This window comes from Pristis pectinata, chromosome 5 (genome assembly GCF_009764475.1).
Source record: "Pristis pectinata isolate sPriPec2 chromosome 5, sPriPec2.1.pri, whole genome shotgun sequence".
In the NCBI taxonomy this organism is placed as follows: domain Eukaryota; kingdom Metazoa; phylum Chordata; class Chondrichthyes; order Rhinopristiformes; family Pristidae; genus Pristis; species Pristis pectinata.
The window spans coordinates 50,567,559-50,587,786 of NC_067409.1; the positions used below are offsets into that span (position 1 = coordinate 50,567,559).

Below are 20,228 nucleotides of genomic sequence, written 5' to 3' on the forward strand. Positions count from 1 at the left end.
ATTTTTCTTAAAATTGCCAGATTGTTCCAAATACTGCTGTAAGACGTTGATGTCTTGTATATGCAAAATTCTTACTTGAAGAGAGAAATCAACATGGCTTTGGCTGGATGTCCAGACTCCTTTCTACACCATCCTTATTATCAGGTTGGACCATAACTTATTTATATTTGTTTCTGAAGTAGTTTGTTTTGCACACTTTTAACAACATGTAACAAATTCATGTTAGATCTATTAATTCCTGGGACCGCTCAGTGCATAATATCAGGCATTCTTCTTCCAATCTTTGTACTCTCCTCTCCATTGCAGAATTTCTTTCAACTGTCCTAGATCTCTTGAGGTGTCTATGCTTCTCCAGTTCTGACTTCTTGATGCCCATAGCTTGACATGCTATGGTGCAAAGCTCTGTAATTCTCTGCTTAAATCTTCCTAACCCTGTATCTTGTTCCTCCTTTACAACACGCATTTAAATTTACCTCTTTGACTAAGTTTTTGACTATCTGCCCTATTATCTCCTTGCATAGCTTTGTCAAACTTTGTTTGACCGTGATGTTGTGAAATGACATTGACATATGTTGCTACGGTAAAGGACTATACACAGTTGTTTCTGCTGTTATCAGAGGCATTGGAAAAGTCCAACCTTGATTTTTTTTTTGCAGGTATTGCTATTTCAAAAGAAATTCTACAAATTGCTCCCTAACTTGAAGCTCTTGTGCTCACCATTTATCCCAGTTACATTAATTGGGCTGACTTCATTGCAGCTCGATATATTGCCCAAATTTGCAGATAATATTTCAATGGAGGGTGAGTACGGGGATCCTGTTGTGGCTCTTTGGGAGCTGAAGAGGTGAGACCAGAAGTGAAGGATTTGGAACTGACATGATTGATACCCTGTCAGCTTAAGTGGGGTGGAATCCTTCATTCAGGATAAGAGCTATTGGGAGCACTGATACCAAATTTTACATCAGAACAAAGTACAACAGATGGAAAGACTGTTTTCCTAGCAGAAAGTAGGATGGGAGGAAGGACACTACAAGTAGCTGTGGAAAATAGTAGACTTTATAATGAAATATAAGGGATAGTAGATGTAGAAGTAGGCCATTCTGCCTTTGAAGGACCGTTCTACCAGAAGAGTAGCCTGATTTCCATACATTGTCTTTTCCTTTATTGCTTGATATTTTAGGTCAACAAAATCTATTTCTGATTTAATGTTAACAATCCAATGTCATTTGTGAAAACAATTGCAAATATTCTATACATGAATGGGAACTACAACTTCAGTCCTTAACAGCTGGGTCTAATTTTTGATTGTTCCTAAGTATTTTACTCTCCAACTAACAGTTTCTTGCATATCTACCCTATTTGTTTCTCTAACAGAGCTGGATTGTCTCAATCTAGTCCCTCCCCTGCAATCAGCGCTGTTTTTTTTCCCCCATGGCTACATTTCTTTTAAGCTCTGTATGTTGGACAAATCGAACGGAGGGTCTCACCTGCCACAACCTAGAATCTGCTCAGGGATAAGACTGCTCAATCATGGCCAGGCAAAAACCTGATGTGAAAGTCCAAGAACTTGTAATTATTATGAGCTCCAATTCAACTAAGCCCAATACGTATTCAGGCTGGATTGGATAGCCTCACTCGACTGCAGCCAATCTACAAGCCAGATCAGTCTCCTAGCAACAATGATGCCTGGGCAGCAAGTATTTGAAGCTCTGTCCTGGATTGCCTGGATGATCTTTTTTATAGCTTGCTGCTCTCAAAGGTCTTTGGAGATTTCTTTAAATATCTGAAAATCGATGCACTTAAAAACAGTTAAATAAATTTAAATGATTTGATATAAAATCATTTAAAGAAGCATTTTAAAACCTTTGAAGTACTAGAAATTAAAAAGAAAATTACATTGTTTTTAAGAAAGTTTGCAGAACAGCTGCAATGGAGCCTGGCTACCCAACCCAAGCATGTTTGTTTTAATTATCTATTGTAAGCGGATCTGTCTCTCTGAGCTTCACTCAGTTTTTACTAATCTTGATGCCACCAACTTTCTATCATGCTGCATTTCTATCGCATTATCTTAAGTCATTCATAACCTTGGTTATAAGTTGTGGACCAGCAAAAAAAATTCCCTTTAGACCCTACTAATTACATCCTGCCAACTTGAATATCTGCCTGTTATCTCTGGTGCCTCCTTTGGCCTATCCTCAGAATTTGAGAGGAGGGAAGAGTTTGATTAGGGGTATCTTGAGGGAAGGATGGGACTTGGCAGCAAATTTATGGATGTTTCCACTTCCGGGTGAGAATAGAATGCTACACTGATAGATATCACTGTGTTGAGGTAGAGTAAGGGTTGTTGTAGAGGACAGGAACAAAATAAAATGAAATAAATAAAATAAACCCAGGAGGAGAGGGGTGTAGATTAGACCCATCCCTGAATGCCTTATTTCCAAAATAGAGTGCAGAGTTGTTACTCAGTTTGGGAACACGTAGATCCAGCTGGAGGAAGGTGATGGTGAGTGGGCAAGGTGTAGAAGGCTCCTCAGTGTGGTAGATTTGGGGGTGTGGAACATCCATTGTGAAATGAAAGTAGATGATAAATTGGAAAAGTTTAATGATGAAGGGCATCAAACAAAAGTGAATATGGGAGGTTGGTGGGGGGGGGGGGGGGAGGGGTTTTAAAATTCTTTAGGATGATGATGATTTGAAATGGCATTTCTAGGAGGGTACTCCTGCCTGTAGATCTTGGGGAATAGTGAAAATGGACTCTGCACGGTTGAGGAACTGAGACTGGAGCAAGTAGAGAGAAGATCTCCAATGGAGATGAGATCACTGGTAAAATGGGAAATTATGGTTTGATGTTTGGTGGAATGTATATGGTCCAGGTAAAGCTGAGGTGTCAATTTTTTGTTCAGCTGCAACAGTGTAGAAGGGTGCAGTGTATGGGGGTTTTAAATAAGCTCAGGTGTTTTTCTTAGCTAGTCAGTAAAAAGGCTAAAAAATGAGGAGCACTGCAAAAACTTATAATGCAGAAACAACTAGATAAGGAAAGTGGAAGTGACCAATTAAGCAGTAATTAAATAGTAAAGAATGAGAAGGACTTAACTAAGACAATGATCAAAGTAATTTGAAAAGTTTGATTTCTGAAGGGAATGAGAATATTGAAGGGAAAATAAACTAGCAAATCTACCGACTAAGATGTAGGAGAGAATTAAGAGATATTTAAAGCAGTGATAGAGACCCACTTATCACATATTTTAAAAAAAAACAAGAATGGGATGAAAGAAAAAGACACAAGTATTTAAACCACAGAAGGACGATATAGTGGAATATAAAATTATTAGGAATGAAATCCAAGACGCAGTTCAGAAAGCAAAAACTGAAGCTAAGTTATCAAACAAACAACAAAAGGAAATGGCATTTTTAAAAAAAAACAAAAGGAAAAACAAATGATGTAGAAAAAAGTGGATCAGTAGAGAGGTAAGGCCACTGAAAGAGATGTGATAGGCTCTTGGTATTTGCTGTTTTGCAGGAATTAAATAATTACATTAGTAGAAATTTCAAAGTGGGAAACCAGTAAATTAATTGAACTTTAAGATTTCAGATTGAGAGGCTGTACTATGCATGTTAAAATCTCTTGATGTTAGAGAGCCAAGACATAGCAACGTGCACATAATACATTTCATTAGAAAAAGAAATAAAACTATAATTGGCTGTCCGACTATTTGGAAAGTCCAGTGGTTTCACATCTAACTCACCATTTGAAATCCTGACAGTTTATCACTGGGCTCTGGTGAAAGAAAGAAATGAGGCAAATGGACTAGTGCAGCTGGCAAAATTGATGCATTTTAAAAACACACCATTGATTACCCATGGTCCCCCCGGATGATGGTTTGCAACCTTCCCGGTTCATTCACCAGGGTCCCTGGTTCCCGTGCTCTTTCTAAACAAGATTTATGGGAAGATTTATTATAGTACTGTGTAGCAGTTAAAGAAAAAGTGAATTAAAGATGTGATGAATAAGAATAACATACAATAGTCCAGAAAATCTGCTAATCCTGGCACCATCAAAGTCCCAATTAAAGGAGTCTTCATGCCAAAGGACTAGTGGACAGCAAATTTGACAACTGCATGTGAAAAGGAGAGAGAACAAGTCCAGAGAACTCTTAACATTTAGCTCGATGTCAGCAGGTAAGGAAATTAAATAAGAACTTAAAGGCTTAAGAGTACAAGCAAAATATCTAGAAGCTATAATATAAGAGACATCCCAACGTTTCAATGTTCATACATGACCAAACTTCTTCCTAAATAAATTGAGAATAGTTAGAGAGAATGTCAGTTGTGTGCATTTTACTGAAGCACAATAGCAAAACTTCAGGTTATAATCATTCCAGTCCTTTCTGCTGTAATGATTTCACATTTGAAGGAAAGCTTAGAAACAAGTGCCCTCTAGTGTAAGATAAGATTTCTTTATTAGTCACATGTACATCGAAACACACAGTGAAATGCATCTTTTTGTGTAGAGTGTTCTGGGGGGCAGCCCACAAGTGTCGCCACGCTTCTGGCACCAACATAGCATGCCCACTCGTCAGCTGTCATTTTAAAAGTAAAATCACTACTACAAGATCGAATGCAATTTAATTTTGAGGAATTGCTAACCATGAGATTGAATTGCTATTCTTCACCTATTCTCAAAAGATGTGTTGATTAGATATGTGGCTATGGAACATCTTCTATTTGCATATAAGTATAGGAGATTGGATAATAATTGCAATTGGGGCTTCACTTATATAATAATTTGGCCTATGTTTAGCAAGGTGGCAAAAAAGTTATAAAACATTAATGGCTTATGGGACATTTTGTCAGCCTCTTATCTCTTGGAGAAAAAAAAAACCATTAGTAACAAAAAACAATCTCATGTTGACTTTCCCAGCCTACAGCTAGAAATTAATTCATTGAGAGAAATAACTGAGCCATAAATCGCTTTTTTCAATTTTAATTGTTCTGGAGCAAATTTACATATGGTGATTTTAAGTAACACAAAATTGCACTAGAATAATTAGCCTGGAAATTACTGAAGAATGCACAGGAATGGCAGTAAAGTACTGGAACAGTGACTATTTTGGTGACCATCAAAATTTACTTGCAACTGGGGTGCAAGGCTGGTCATAAGTTTTGACGTCAACTTCTATACACCGCCTTCAAAAAGATCACTTTTTTAAAAACTATCCAAGTTTCATTGGATGTAATTATGGATGACTTTATTAATCTTGGCTGCGATTTCACCACTTAATTCAGGAAGTTGTTGATTGAAGCTTAATTTTAAAGGACTTGATCTGAAAATGGAAATTGCCAATAAAAACACTATTATCTGAATGTTACACTTTTGGCTTTATTTTGAGGTAAACATGTTAAGTCAACATCCTATTAAAGGGTATAAATAAAAATATAATGTAGCCCTGAGAAGGGTGCTCTTCCAGGATGATTGAGATTGTCCCCCTCATCGATCATTGCCAAAAACAGCTAAATTGGTAAAATTGTGTTTGCATATATGCAAGTGCATGGCAAAGGTCAATTATTGATCATGTGAAAATGGTAGTTCATCCTTCTCTAAAAGTGATTTCTCTGCTGGTCATCTCTTGAATTTGCTTTTATTCCACATTATTGCACACTGGTTTTACCCAATTGCCCATTTCCTGGTACATGTTTGGATTCTGCATAAGCATAGCCATCAGAATTCTAATAAAACATTTTAGAATTTCACCCTAAAACCTTTGTATGGTGGAGAGACAACCTAAGGAGGTTGTCTTGCAAAATTTGGTAATAGTGCAGGTTTTGCACTTGTGGAATTAGCCTACTCGATAGGTCCATAGACCTTATTCCATCTGATACATCATGTTTGCAAATGAAATTGCATTTAATTATTGTTGACCAATCAGATTTTCCAGTGCTTAAGTAATGTTCCAGCACTTAACTGTGGCAAAACATGAGTGCCTGCAAATAAGACTGAACTTGATAGATTGGAAAAGGTATTGGTTTACTATTGTCACTTGTACCGAGGTACAGTGAAAAAACTTGTCTTGCATACTGATCATACAGGTCAATTCATTACACAGTGCAGTTACATGAGTTAGTACAGAGTCCATGATGTAGTACAAGTAAAACAATAACAGCACAGAGTAAAGTGTCCACAGCTGCAGAGAAAGTACAGTGCAATAAGGTGCGAGGTCACAACAAGGTAGATTGTGAGGTCATAGTCCATCTCACTTTATAAGAGAACCGTTCAATAGTCTTATCACAGTGGGGTAGAAGCTGTCCTTAAGTCTGGTGGTACGTGCCCTCAGGCTACTGTATCTTCTACCCGATGGAAGAGGACAAAAGAGAGAATGACCCAGGTGGGTGGGGTCTTTGATTATGCTGGCTGCTTCACCAAGACAACGAGAGGTAAAGACGGAGTCCAAGGAGGGGAGGCTGGTGTCCGTGATGCGCTGGGCTGTGTCCACAACTCCCTGCAGTTTCTTGCGGTCCTGGGCAGAGCAGTTGCCGTACCAAGTCGTGATGCATCCAGATAGGATGCTTTCTATGGGGCATCAGTAAAAGTTGGTGAGAGTCAAAGGGGAAAAACCAAATTTCTTTAGCCTCCTGAGGAAGTAGAGGCGCTGGTGAGCTTTCTTGGCCGTAGCATCAACGTGATTTGACCAGGACAGGCTGTCGGTGATGTTCACTCCCAGGAACTTGAAGCTCTCGACCTCAGCACCATTAATGTAGACAAGTGCATGTACACCGCCCCCTGTCCTGAAGTCAATGACCAGCTGTTTTGTTGACATTGAGGGCAAGGTTGTTGTCATGACACCATTCCACTAAGCTATTTTTAGATATTTATGGGTTTTGTGCACAAGATAACATGGAGGTAAAAGATAACCCATAATCTTTCTGAAAGGGGTCTGATGTGAGGGACTGAATGGTCTACATCTGCTTCTATTCATGTTCTCATTTTCACAAATGAGTATGTGAATCTTGTGGAGGATTTACTTCATGGCTACTTTTCGAAAGAATATCACGTTAGGTATGACATAAATTTCACATCCTGTGGTTTGTAAAACTCTGACTTGGAAGAGGCATGACCAAGATGGAATTTTATTCAAATTAAAATTGTTGATGCAAATATTCCTATATAATCTCTTGCAGCATGTAGCTAGCCCTTAAACATCCTATAGGAGAGGAAAAGATGGTCTTTTCATTTCCTTCTACCAGCTTGGGATGGCTGGTTTCATCTGACAAATCATGGGAAATTAGGTAAAGTGTACATATTGGTAGATTAAGCCAATTACAGCTCAGATTTTAAGTCCAAGGTTTTAGGGAGAGGTTGCGACCTTCAAGTAAGAATGCCCAAGAGGTAACTTGATGGATAAATTTAATCACATTATGAAATGATTACTTTGTTTTTTAGCTTTCATTTACATCTTTAAAATTTGAGTAGTAAATATGGTGTTTGGGGAATATGTCTTGAAATATTTTGATTAATATTTTTGGGAAGATACCACCAAATTGTGTCATTAGTGAGTTAGCATTGACACTGCATGTTATTAATGTGAAAATAGGAGTTTATAGTGGGTAAATACTATCATAAAGCAAGAAAGACAGTACCAAGTCTCACAGATGTTAAGATATTTAACAAAATGTAATTACTATTTCCCAAATGTTGCTTGTGGTAGTTGCTGTTTTACAACATGGATCTAATGCTAGTTGTGAAGGATTGTATGCTGGATAATCCACAATAAATATCAAAAAATGGAATATCTGTGACTGCCAGATTGTGTCCTTTCATGCATAGTACCCTAGGATCATCAGTAATATTCTACACTTGGGACACAACATTTCTTGACTCCTAACCCCCACCACCCACTTTGCCCTCCCATAATCCACCAGAACCACGTCAGATGTTACTTATTGCTACTGTTTTTTTTAATCGATGCAACATTTGATTTTGTATTTTAAAGACCAGATTGCTAGAAAAGATACCAGAATGAGGTCAATATCTAAAATCCACCAGCACTGGAAATATAGAAGGTCTACAAGTTTCAGTATTAGCCAAGAAGCGTCTTGGATTGTGATAGCACTTAGCCTATCGTGTTGCTGGGATTTGACAGCAGTGTGAAAATAAATAGAATACTTTGCAAAAGTTACTTGTACCCATCAGTGTGGCTTGTTCAGCTTTCCTTTTGAAGAAATTGACATATAAATAGTAATCGGAAAATTAATATTATTCTGTTAACTTGGAGACTTCCTGAATGTAGTCACTTATGTAATGGTTCTGTTCTTGAGAATTGTTTATAAGTCGCTCTTTGTGCACTTGCTATAGTTTCATTTCATTGAATAATCACTTCACTACTACCTATAACTAAACTAGTGCAATATATATTGTATCCTGTCATTAATTAATGCAATGAAACATTATTATTACTAGCTTGAAAAATGCTTTAAAAAGGTATGGGAGAATTTGCATAAAGGCAGATTTTTGTAAATCAGATCATCTGTAACCTGGGGAGTCCCTGTATTAAGCTAAGTTGTACATAATGCAGTTGTCAATATAATGCACATTGTTTCTAAAAGTGCAATCTGGGAGCATTTTTTGTGTTTGTTACAGATAGACTAAAAACCTTGAGAGCTAATTTGCTCATCTTAAAATTTATTGCTGATTTGAGATCATTGTCCTCTTTGCTGTTGACTGTTTGCTTACTATTATAGGCAGTGTTTATACTATTGCTATTGACTATAGACAGAACTTGTGCTTATCTATTGGTTTCCTGTTCAATGTCCTGTTTGTTTAATTATGATAAATTCTTTCCAAAAGAAATTATATTTCTGAAAAACGGTTAACTTAATCTTGGGTACTGCAGTTTGTTCATGTGTAGAATCATAAAGTAGTTGCAGCAGAAAATGAAGATGTCTGACTCCTGCCTGTGCTGGCTGTCCATCAAAGCAACTCTCTAGCTCGCCCCGCTGGCCCTTTCTCTGCATATTTTTCTCAAACATATATTTATTCAATTCCTTCTTGAAGGCTACAGTGGAACCTGCCTCCACAACATCTGCTGGCAGTGCTTTCAGATTCCAACCATACACTGTAAAAAATATTTTCCTCTTCTTCACTCTTCCTTTTTATACCTGTGACCTCTAGTCCTTGACCCCTCCACCAAAGAGTAGCCTCCCACTCTGTACAGGCCCCTCATCATTTTATATACTTACATCAAATCTCCCTCTGTGTTCTCTTCTGCAAAGAAAACAGCCTCAGTCTTTCTAATCTTTCTTGGTAACTGTAATCCCTTTTCCTAGGAACCATTCTCATAAACTTTTCTGGATCCCCTCTAATATCTTCACAGCCCATCTGATAAAGTGGTGACTAAAATTGAGCACAGTACTCCGTGAGGCCAGAGCAGTGTTTCAGCTATGAATCTTTTAATTTCATAGAACTATTTACACAATTTTTACACGTGTTCTTATCGTATGTAACATTATGTGCAATTTTCCAGCCTTTCAGCAGTGTGTATGTGTCTGCCTTCCTGCATCCATGCGATGAATAACCATATTCTGTTATGCAATATTATTAAAGTTTTCTCTGTTATGAATAGACAACAGAATGAGATTAATTTAGTACATGAAATGTACCATAAATTTCTTTTAAACACAGCCATACATTTAACTTTGCTGTGTATTTCAGGAAGATGTAGATCGGACATCACACAGAACTAGGGAGGCAATTGGAGCTAGTTTCCAAGCTTCATGCAGTCACAATTCATCTAATAATCAAGGTTGGTGTTTGTTTGTGTCTGCTTTGGGATTTTTCTTTCAGAATGGATAGTGCTAAGCAGAAATCTATTCAAGTTTAAAGAATTGAGAGGCTTAATCAGGGTGAGTAAGAAGGGCTCACTTCTCTCTGGTCCAGTAACCAGGGCCAGTGATTTAAGGTATTAGGTGAAAGGATTAGAACAGAGTTGACAACATACTTCTTGCACAATGCAGAAGGTTTTAGAGTTCAGTGCCTGAAGCTAAATGACAATGAAAAACCGGCAATAGCAGCTTGTGTCATCGAGGCAATGTTATGACATTCAGGTCATGCTCATCCCTGGATCAAGATTCAAATTATTTTGGTTGGGTCCAAAACAAACACTAACATGTTATTGATGCCATCAGACAGCTCAATGATAACTTATTTCATTTACCTCTCTCAGATTGGAATGAGACAGTAGGGTGATAAATTAGTTGGTCTAAATCTGGTCTGCTTTGTGATACTTGGGCAGTTTTTCATAACGTTAGGTAAATATTCCATTGGATGTCTTTTAAATGGAAAAAATGTGTTTCAAATTTAAGGCCATTTCTAACTATATAACAGTGAAACTGGCAGGAGGATCTCTTTCTTGATGATATGCTGTTTGATATATACTCTAACTCTGGTAGGATATCTAGCCATGATCTTCCTTCATGGCTTAAGGACAGTGGTTAAGATCATGGAAAATGCAGTAGTTTCATCATGGATTTTGAAGTTCCTTGTTGATTTCAGTTCGAATATAAAAATGTATTCCAATTTAAACCCTGTTCGGCTATTCAGCATAATAATGATCAGCTGGAAAGTTGGGAGGCATAATGGCAGATGGAATTTAATTCTGACAAACCTGGTTCTGCATTTCAGAATGTCAAATAAGAGTAGGACATAGTAAGTGATAGGGTCCTAGGAAGTGTTGATGAAGAGAGTTCTTGGGCTATGAATCCATCGATTCCATGAAAGTGATAGCGTGGGTAGATAGGGTGGTGATGAAGGCATATGGGATACTTGCCTTTATCAGCCGTTGTATAGAATATAAGGGCAGGGACGTCATGTTACAACTTTAGAAAATATTGATTAGCCAACTATTATTGTGTGCAGTTCTGGCCTCAGAAATAGGAAGGGCATGATTGCACTGGACAGAGTGCAAAGAAGGTTCACCTGGATTGAAGCACTTAGTTATCAGAAGAGATCAGATATGCTGGGTTTGTTTTCCATTAAATGGATGATGACCTGAGAGAAGTGTGCACATTCTGAGAAATATAAATAAGGTAGATAGTAAGAATTATTTTTCTTTGGTGGGAGTGCCTTAAACAAGAGGACATGGGCATAATGTGAGAGGCAGGGGATTTAGAGGGGATCCGAGAGGGAAATTTCTTACATAAAGACTGGTTGGAATCTGGAAACTGCTGCCTGAAGAGGTGATGGAGGCAGATACTCTTTCAGCATTTAAGCAGTATCTAGAGAAGCACTTGAATCACTAAGACATAGAAGGCTTGTAGACCAAATGTAAGTAAATGGGATAAGTACCATGGTCAGCACAGCATGGATAATGTAGGCTAATAATGGTCTGTTTTCTGTGTTGCTTGACTCTGACTATCCACATATGATCTGAAGAGAGTACTGCTGAGAAATGGAGTTTTATTTTGCTGCTGTTGTCATTCTGGCTTAGAAACATTTGAAGTCAGGAGAAAAGTTATTTTTACATTTCTGTGCCTTCATTGGCTGTGCCTTGTTTTCTAAAGTAAAATACTGCCGATGTAGAAAATCTGGTGAACTAAAACATTGGAATGGCTCAAGTCAAAGTGCATTTATAGAGACAAATTTTCAGTTGGTAGTCTTACATGGTCTTGGTTTCTTCAGATTTGTGCACAATGGTACAGTCTCCTGACAGGGACTTGGTTCATCAAAGCAAATATTCAACTCATCTTTTGTATGTTATTCCGTCATTGTTAAACTTTTACTGTTTTTAGTATATTGTGACTTTAAAAAGACAAAGTATCTTCTAAAGGCAGTAGATTTTATTGCCCTTTAATGCTTTCATGTTAAAAAAGCTTGCATTGCAAGCCAAAAAAAGTTAGTAATTTGCAGAAGTATAAAGTCAGCGAGTTATACAGCATGGAAATAGGCCCCTTCATTTATGCTCCTGATTGATTATCTATCTATACTAATCCCATTTTACTGCACTCAGTTCATAGCCTCGTACCATGGTGTTTCGGGTGCTTATCTAAGTACTGCTTACCTTCACGTTCCAGATTCCAACCATCCTCTGGATTTCAAAAAAAGTCTTTCAAGTCTTCTCTTGCACTTCTAACTTTTACCTTAAACCTATGCCTTCAAGTTATAAACACCCCTGCCAAGAAGACGGATTTCTTACTATCTATTCTATCTATAACTTTTCGTACCTGAATCAGGTCCCTCACCCCTCCCTCTCTCGCTTTTCTGCTTCAAGGAGAACAAATTCAGCCTATTGAGTCCCACCTTATAGCTGACATAGAACAGTACAGCACAGTACGGGCCCCTCGGCCCACGATGTTCTGCTAAACTATGTGAACACCAATTCCATGATCAATCTAACCCCTCCTTTCTGCACTTTCTGCACAGCCCATGACCCTCCATTTTTCTTACTTCCATGTGCCTATCTAAAAGCCTTTTAAATGTTCCTTTTGTATCAGGCTCTACAGCCACCCCTGGTAGTGCGTTCCAGACACCCACCACTCTCTGTGTAAAGAACCTACCTCTGACATCTCCCCTGAACATTCCTCCTCTGACCTTAAATGGATGTCCTCTGGTATTGGCTTTTGCTACCCTGGGAAAAGGTACTGGCTGTCCACTCTATCTATGCCCCTCATCTACCTCTATCAAGTCACTTCTCATCCTGTGTCGCTTCAAAGGGAAAAACCCTAGCTCGCGCAACCTTTCCTCATAAGACATGTTCTCTAATCCAGGCAGCATCCTGGTAAATCTCCTCTGCACTGTCTCTAAAGCTTCCACAATCTTCCTATAATGAGATGACCAGAACTGAACACAATACTTTAAGTGTGGTCTAACCAGAGTTTTATTGAGCTACAACATTACCCTGCAGCTCTTGAACTCAATCAACCCCTGACTAATGGGCCAGCAAACCATACGCCTTCTTAACCACCCTATCAACTTGCGTGGCAACTTTGAGGGATCTATGGACTTGGACCCCACGATCCCTCTGTTCCTGAACACTGCTCAGAATCCTGCCATTAACTTTGCATTCATGTTCGTTCTTCCAAAGTGTCTCACTTCACACTTGTCTGGATTGAACTCCATCTGCCACTTCTCCGCCCAACTTTGCATCCTGTTTATATCCTGTTGTAACCTACGACAACGTTCTACACTATCCACAACCCCTCTAACCTTCGTGTCATTTGCAAACTTACTAACCCATCTCCCCACTTCCTCATCCAAGTCATTTCTAAAAATCACAAAGAGCAGGGTTCCCAGAATAGATCCCTGTAGAACACCACTAGTCACCGACCTCCAGGCAGAATATTCATCATCTACTACCACTCTCTGCCTTCTGTGGGCAAGCCAGTTCCAAATCCATGCAGCCAAGTCTCCATGGATCCCATGCCTCATGACTTTCTGGATGCGCCTACCATGGGGAACCTTGTCAAACGTCTTACCAAAGTCCATATACACCAATTCCACCACTCTACCTTCATCTATTTGTTTTGTCATCTCCTTGAAAAACTCAATTAGGCTCATGAGGCACGATCTGCCCCTCTCAAAGCCATGCTGACTATCCCTAATAAGATGATGCTTTTCCATATGCTCGTAAATCCTGTCCCTAAGAATCCTCTCCAATAGCTTCCCCACCACTGATGTAAGACTCACTGGTCTATAATTCCCAGGATTATCCCTATTACCTTTCTTGAACAAGGGAACAACATTTGCCATCCTCCAATACCACTCCTGTGGCCAGGGAGGATGCAAATATCGTCAACACCCCAGCAATCTCTTCCGTTGCCTCCCCTAGTAACCTGGGGTATATCTCGTCTGGTTTTGGGGACTTATCTATCCTAATGTTTTTCAGAAGCTCCAACACCACCTCTTTCTTAACCTCAACATGCTCCAGCATATTTGCCTGTTCTACACTGACCTCACAGTCATCAAAGTCCCTCTCCCTGGTGAACACTGAAGCAAAGTATTCATTAAGGACCTCCCCTACCTCCTCCACCTCCAGGCACATGTTTTCCCCCTTTATCCTTGAGTGGTCCTACCCTCACTCTAGTCATCCTTCTGTTCTTCACGTACATGTAGAACGTCTTGGGGTTTTCCTTAATCTTACTCGCCAAGACCTTCTCTTGTCCTCTTCTAACTCTCCTAAGTCTCTTTTTGAGCTCCTTCCTGGCTACTTTATAATTCTCAAGAGCCCTGCCTGATTTTTGCATCCTAAAGCTTAAGTATGCTTCCTTCTTCCTCTTCACTAAATATTTCACCTCGCTTGTCAACCATGGTTCCTTTACCCTACCATGCTTTCCCTGTCTCAGTGAGACAGACCTATCCAGAACCCCATGCAAGTGTTTTTTAAATAGCCTCCACATTTCCCTGAAAACATCTGTTCCCAATTTACACTCCCAAGATCCTTCCTAATACTGTCATAATTAGCTCTCCCTCAATTAAAAACTTTCCCATATCGTCTGCTCCTATCACTGAATCCATGGCTATGCTAAAGTTTGGGGAGTTGTGGTCACTATCTCTGAAATGCTCACCCACCTAGAGGTCTGTCACTGACCAGATTCATTGTCTAGTACTAGATCCAATATAGCCTCTCCTCTCGTCGGCCTGGCCACATACTGTGTCAGGAATCCTTCCTGGACACACCTAACAAAATCTCCCCCACCTAAACCTTTTGCACGAAGGAGGTGCCAATCAATATTAGAGAAGTTGAAGTGTCCCATGGCAACAGCCCTGTTATTTTTGCACCTTTCCAAAATCTGCCTACTTATCTGCTCCTCAGTGTTCTGGTGGCTATTGGGGGATTTATAGAATACTTCCAATAGAGTGATCACACCCTTCTTGTTTCTAACTTCCACATGGACTCAGTCCCTCCACGACATCCTTCCTTTCTGCAGCTGTGCTACTATCCTTGATTAACAATGCCACTCTCTCCCCCCGCCCCCTTTTACCTCCTTCCCCATCCCTTTTGAAACATGTGAACCCCAGAACATCCAGCAGCCAATCTTGCCCTTGTGACAGCCAAGTCTCTGTTATGGCCACAACATCATAATTCCGCGTACTAATCTATACTCTGAATTCATCACCGTTATTCTTCTCGCATTAAAGTAAAGACATTTAAACCCATCCAGCTGACTGCATTTATGACCTATCCACTGTTTATTCTTCCTCACAGTCTCTCTGCTAAATGCATCTACCTTCACGCCAACTGCTCCATCATCTGACCTAACACTCTGGTTCCCGTCCCCGCCAACCTAGTCTAAACCCTCCCCAACAGCTCTAGCAAACCTGCCCGCAAGGACATTAGTTCCTCTCGAGTTCAGGTGTAACCTGTCCCTTTTGTACAGGTCATATCTTCCCCAGAAGAGATCCCAGTGATCCACAAATCTAAAACCCTGCTCCCTACACCAACTCTTCAGCCACACATTCATCTGCCATATCTTCCTATTCTTGCCTTCACTGGCACATAACACAGGCAGCAATCCAGAAATTACCACCCTTGAGGTCCTGCTCTTTAGCTTCCTTCATAACTCCCTATATTCCCTCTTCAGGACGTCATCCCTTTTTCTGTCTATGTCATTGGTACCAATGTGTACCCTGACTTCTGGCTGCTCTTCCTCCCCTTAAGAATGCTATGGACTTGATCCGAGCTGTCTCTGACCCTGGCACCTGGGAGACAATGTACCATCTGGGAGTCTCATTCTCGTCCACAGAATCTCCTATCTATTCCCCTAACCAGAAAATCCCTTATCACTACTGCAGTCCTCTCCTCCCCCCTTCCCTTCTGTGCCATAGAGTCAGACTCAGTGCCAGAGACCCGCCTGCTGTGTCTTTCCCCTGGTAGGTTGTTCTCTCCCCCCCCCCCCCCCCCCCCCCCCCCACACCCCCCCCCCCCCCCCCCCCCCAACGGTATCCAAAACTATATACTTGTTATTGAGGGGAACAGCCACAGTGGTACCCCTGCACTGACTGCCTATTCCCTTCCACACCCTGCTCCCCTGCCCCCCCCCCCCCCCCCCCCCCCCCAGAAACAGTCACCCAGCTGGGTGGAACTGCCTCCCAGTAACTCCTGTCTATCATCTCCTGTTTCCGGAATGATCTGGAGTTCATCCAGTTCCCTAACACAGTCTGTAGGGAACTGTAGCCGGATGCACTACTTCTTGCAGGTGTAGTCATCAGGGACGCTTGAGGTCTCCCTGATTTCCAACATCCTGCAAGAGGAGCAAACTACTGCCCTGCCTGCCATTCCCAGTGCTCTAAACTGTGCAATAAGAAAAAAAGAGACCTTACCTGAACCTCACCTTTGCCTCCACTCACTTACTTTGTATCTTCATGCCAAAGCCTCTTGAGGCAAATCTTCAAGGTCCTAGTCTTAGACTGAGCCATTCCACAATGGCCACTCTGCTTGAGCTTGCCTTTTTATTGGGTGCTGCTGCCCAGTTAGCTAAGCAACAAGACTTGCTCTACGAACTGCTTCCCACTCTTGTTCCTGTGAAAATGTTCCTTCCCAGGCAATATCCTGCTGAATCTTCTCCAGCGCAATCATGTCCTTCCCGTAGTGTGGCAACCAGAAATGTATACTGTGCTCCAGCTGTGGCCTAATTAATGTTTCATATAGCTATTACTATTAGCTCCTTCACTGTATATGCCCCAGCTTTTATAATCCTTCCAAAATGTATCTCTTCACATTTTAAGATTAAGTTTCATCTGCCATTTTCCATTTCACTGTCCATCTCAAGACATCAATATTAATAGTTACATCCTATCTAAGAACAGATTGGATAATGCCACTTTGGCCCCTAATAATTACAGCTTATTTAAGAGCAGACTAGATAAAGATTGAATACTTTTCAATGTAATTCAAGAATTCTACTGCTCCATTCTCTGAATTCTCCAACTACAGTGCCCTTCTCCATGGTGAATATGGATGAGAAGTATTCATTTAAGATCTGACCTCTGGCCAGATTGCCACTTTGATTTCTAAGTCATTACAACTTTTTTAAGAATAGACTAGATAATGAGGTATTACATTATTTCAGCATTTTGCATATTCACTGCAGAAAAAGATGTGATTGAGCTAGAGAGGATGCAGAAAAGATTCACAATTCACCTGGACTGGAGGGCTTGAGTTATTGGTATTGGTTTATTATTGTCACTTGTACCGAGATACAGTGAAAAGCTTGTCTTACAAACCGATCGTACAGGTCAGTTCATTACACAGTGCAGTTACACTGAGTTAGTACAGAGTGCATTGATGTAGTACAGGTAGAAACAATAACAGTACAGAGTAAAGTGTCACAGCTACAGAGAAAGTGCAGTGCAATAAGGTGCAAGGTCACAACAAGGTAGATTGTGAGGTCATAGTCCATCTCATTATATAAGGGAACCGTTCAATAGTTTTATCACAGTGGGGTAGAAGCTGTCCTTAAGTCTGGTGGTACGTGCCCTCAGGCTCCTGTATCTCCTACCTGATGGAAGAGGAGAGAAGAAAGAATGTCCCGGGTGGGTGGGGTCTTTGATTATGCTGGCCGCTACACCAAGACAACGAGAGGTAAAGACAGTCCAAGGAGGGGAGGCTGGTGTCCGTGATACCCTGGGCTGTGTCCACAACTCTCTGCAGCTTCTTGCAGTCTTGGACAGAGCAGTTGCTGTACCAAGCCGTGATACATCCAGATAGGATGCTTTCTATGGTGCATCGGTAAAAGTTGGTGAGAGTCAAAGGGGACAAACCAAATTTCTTTAGCCTCCTGAGGAAGTAGAGGTGCTGGTGAGCTTTCTTGGCCATGGCATCTACGTGATTTGACCAGGACAGGCTGTTGGTGATGTTCACTCCCAGGAACTTGAAGCTCTCAACCCTCTCGACCTCAGCACCATTGATGTAGACAGGAGAAGTTGGATAGGCTGGGTCTGTTTTCCCTGGAGCGACAGAGGCTGAGAGATAAAATGGTAGAGGCATAAATAGATAAGGCAGGTGACCATTCTGTTTCCCATGGTTGGAGTGCCGAAAACTATGAGGGCATACATGAGAGGGAGGAGGTTTGAAGGGGATTGACGGGTACATTTTTCACACAAAGTAATTGATATCTGGAATGAGCTGCCAGAGAAGGTGGAGGAGGCAGGAACAATAACAGAATTTAAGAGGCACCTGGACAGGTACTTGAATGAGCAAGGAATAAAGGGATATGGAATTAATGCAGATGTGGAATAGATGAAATTTAATCCTAAAATGTGAAGAGATACATCTTGGAAGGATTATTAAAGTCGAGGCATATACAGTGAATAGTAGAATCTGAGAAGTACTGACGAACAGTATGACATCAATGTACATGTCCAAGCATTCCTGAAAACAGCAGCACAGATTGACAAAGTTGTTAAGGAGGCATATGGGATATTTACCAACATTGGCATGAAATGTTAATTAGGCCACAGCTGGATTGCTCTTTAGAAAGGGCCTGCTTCTTTGCTGTACAACTATGACAAAAGAAATTTAATTGTAAAAATCCAACAGTATCCAGATTCAAGGACAGATTAGAAGCTTTCTTACACAGAATACTTGCGTGTAAATCTGCCTTTCTCATCCGAGATATTCAATGCATTTCATAGCCAGGGAGATACTTCTGAAGTTGAGGTGTAGAGGTAAATTATTGTGCACAATGTAGTAGAAATTCAAGATGACCTGTTAGTATTTTTGGTTGTGTTGGTTGAGGGTTAAATGTTGCTCCAGGAATCTGAATGAATAGAGGGGACCTTAGTGCAGCATTTAGTGCAAATGAGGGTAATTGAGAATTCCAGAGATTCACTGTTCGTTCCGAGAAGGAATTCTTATGCACCTCATTTTAAAATGACTGACCACTTAATTTGTAACTATATCCCCTTGTTTGGGACTCCCCACTAGTGGAAATATCACAACGTATTTTTCCAATAAGATTGTCACTCATTCTTTTGAAAACAGATGCAACTTCTGAGCTGTTTGCAATAGGACATCTCTCTCATCCCAGGAAATAGCAGAGTGAGTCTCTTTTGGACTACCTCCAATGGTAGTGTATCCTTTCTTAAATGTGCAGACTGAAACTGCATAGTACTACTCACCAATACCTTGTGTTTGCTTGGCCGCAAATCCGGTGTAAACTGAGTATTGGGAATCAAGTTATAGAAAATCTTTTGTAGGACTGTTCAGAGTTCACCCTTAGAGAGAGTTAAATTATTTAAATGTGTATTTTCAACTAAGGGTATGAATACCAAAACAGTTATTCAGAAAAATTGCTCTTTTTCCTTTCAGATGATGATGTAGACCTTGAGGCTTTGGTGAATGATATGAACTCCTCATTTGACAGTTTGTATTCAGTATGTTGCAATCAATCAGAAACAATTCCACTTATTCATAATGATCAGCCTGCTTGCAATCAGCTGACGAGTTCAGGAACAAATTCGCCACAGCCAACATCACCAAGGCAGAAGCTGCAACGTTCTCAGCCAATGCACATTCTGGCAGTTCGGTAAGACATAGAACAAGTCCTATTTACTGTATTTGGTGTACTTCATCCAAAAAACAGTATTTTCCTGTCATTAAAGGAAACACCACTAAACAAATGCTAGTGACTTAATTTTGAACAAAACATCCATGAATGTGTTCAAATGCTGCTGATGGTTCCCAACATGGGCATTTCCATTGTTATTGTACCATCTTGATTGAAGTATTTAACATGAGATCCTATTTTGTATTAACTTATAACCTTTGTGCTTATTTTTTTCAATAACTATGTGTCATTCATTAATGCACAGTAATTGTCAAGTACATAGAAGTATTGAAGGCATAAACCAGGGGATTAGAGAGTGGTGAATGTTACTCCCTTACCCTCAAAAGGGAATAAGGATAAGCCTATTCAGTTTAACAGTGATAGAAAAGCTTTTTGAAAAATTGATAGGGGGTGGGATTAATAGTCACCTGGAGGAAAATGGATGAATGAGGGCAAGCTGGCATGGATTTGTTAAAGGCAAATGGTGTTTAAACAATTTAGTAGAGTTTTTTGATGATAATGGATAAGGTTGGAGGTAAATGCAGTTGATGTACGTGTGAACTTCCAGAAGACTTAGTAAGTTATCATATATTAGGCTTATCAGCAAAGTTGAAGCACATGGCATAAAAGGGATGAATATGAAGTTGGCTAAGTAACAGACAGTGGGAGTTTGTGATGAATGGTTGTTTTTT

At 40.2% G+C, this 20,228-nt stretch overlaps 1 protein-coding gene across 1 annotated transcript in view; it reads left to right on the forward strand.

Annotated features, from left to right (window-relative positions):
• Positions 1-20,228, forward strand: part of grb10b (growth factor receptor-bound protein 10b) — a 135,425-nt gene that overhangs the window by 55,573 nt on the left and 59,624 nt on the right. Inside the window, 3 exon segments of the mRNA XM_052016263.1 lie at positions 21-144; positions 9,707-9,797; positions 19,299-19,515. Coding sequence (XP_051872223.1) covers positions 61-144; positions 9,707-9,797; positions 19,299-19,515 — 392 coding nt within the window. The 5' untranslated portion in view covers positions 21-60.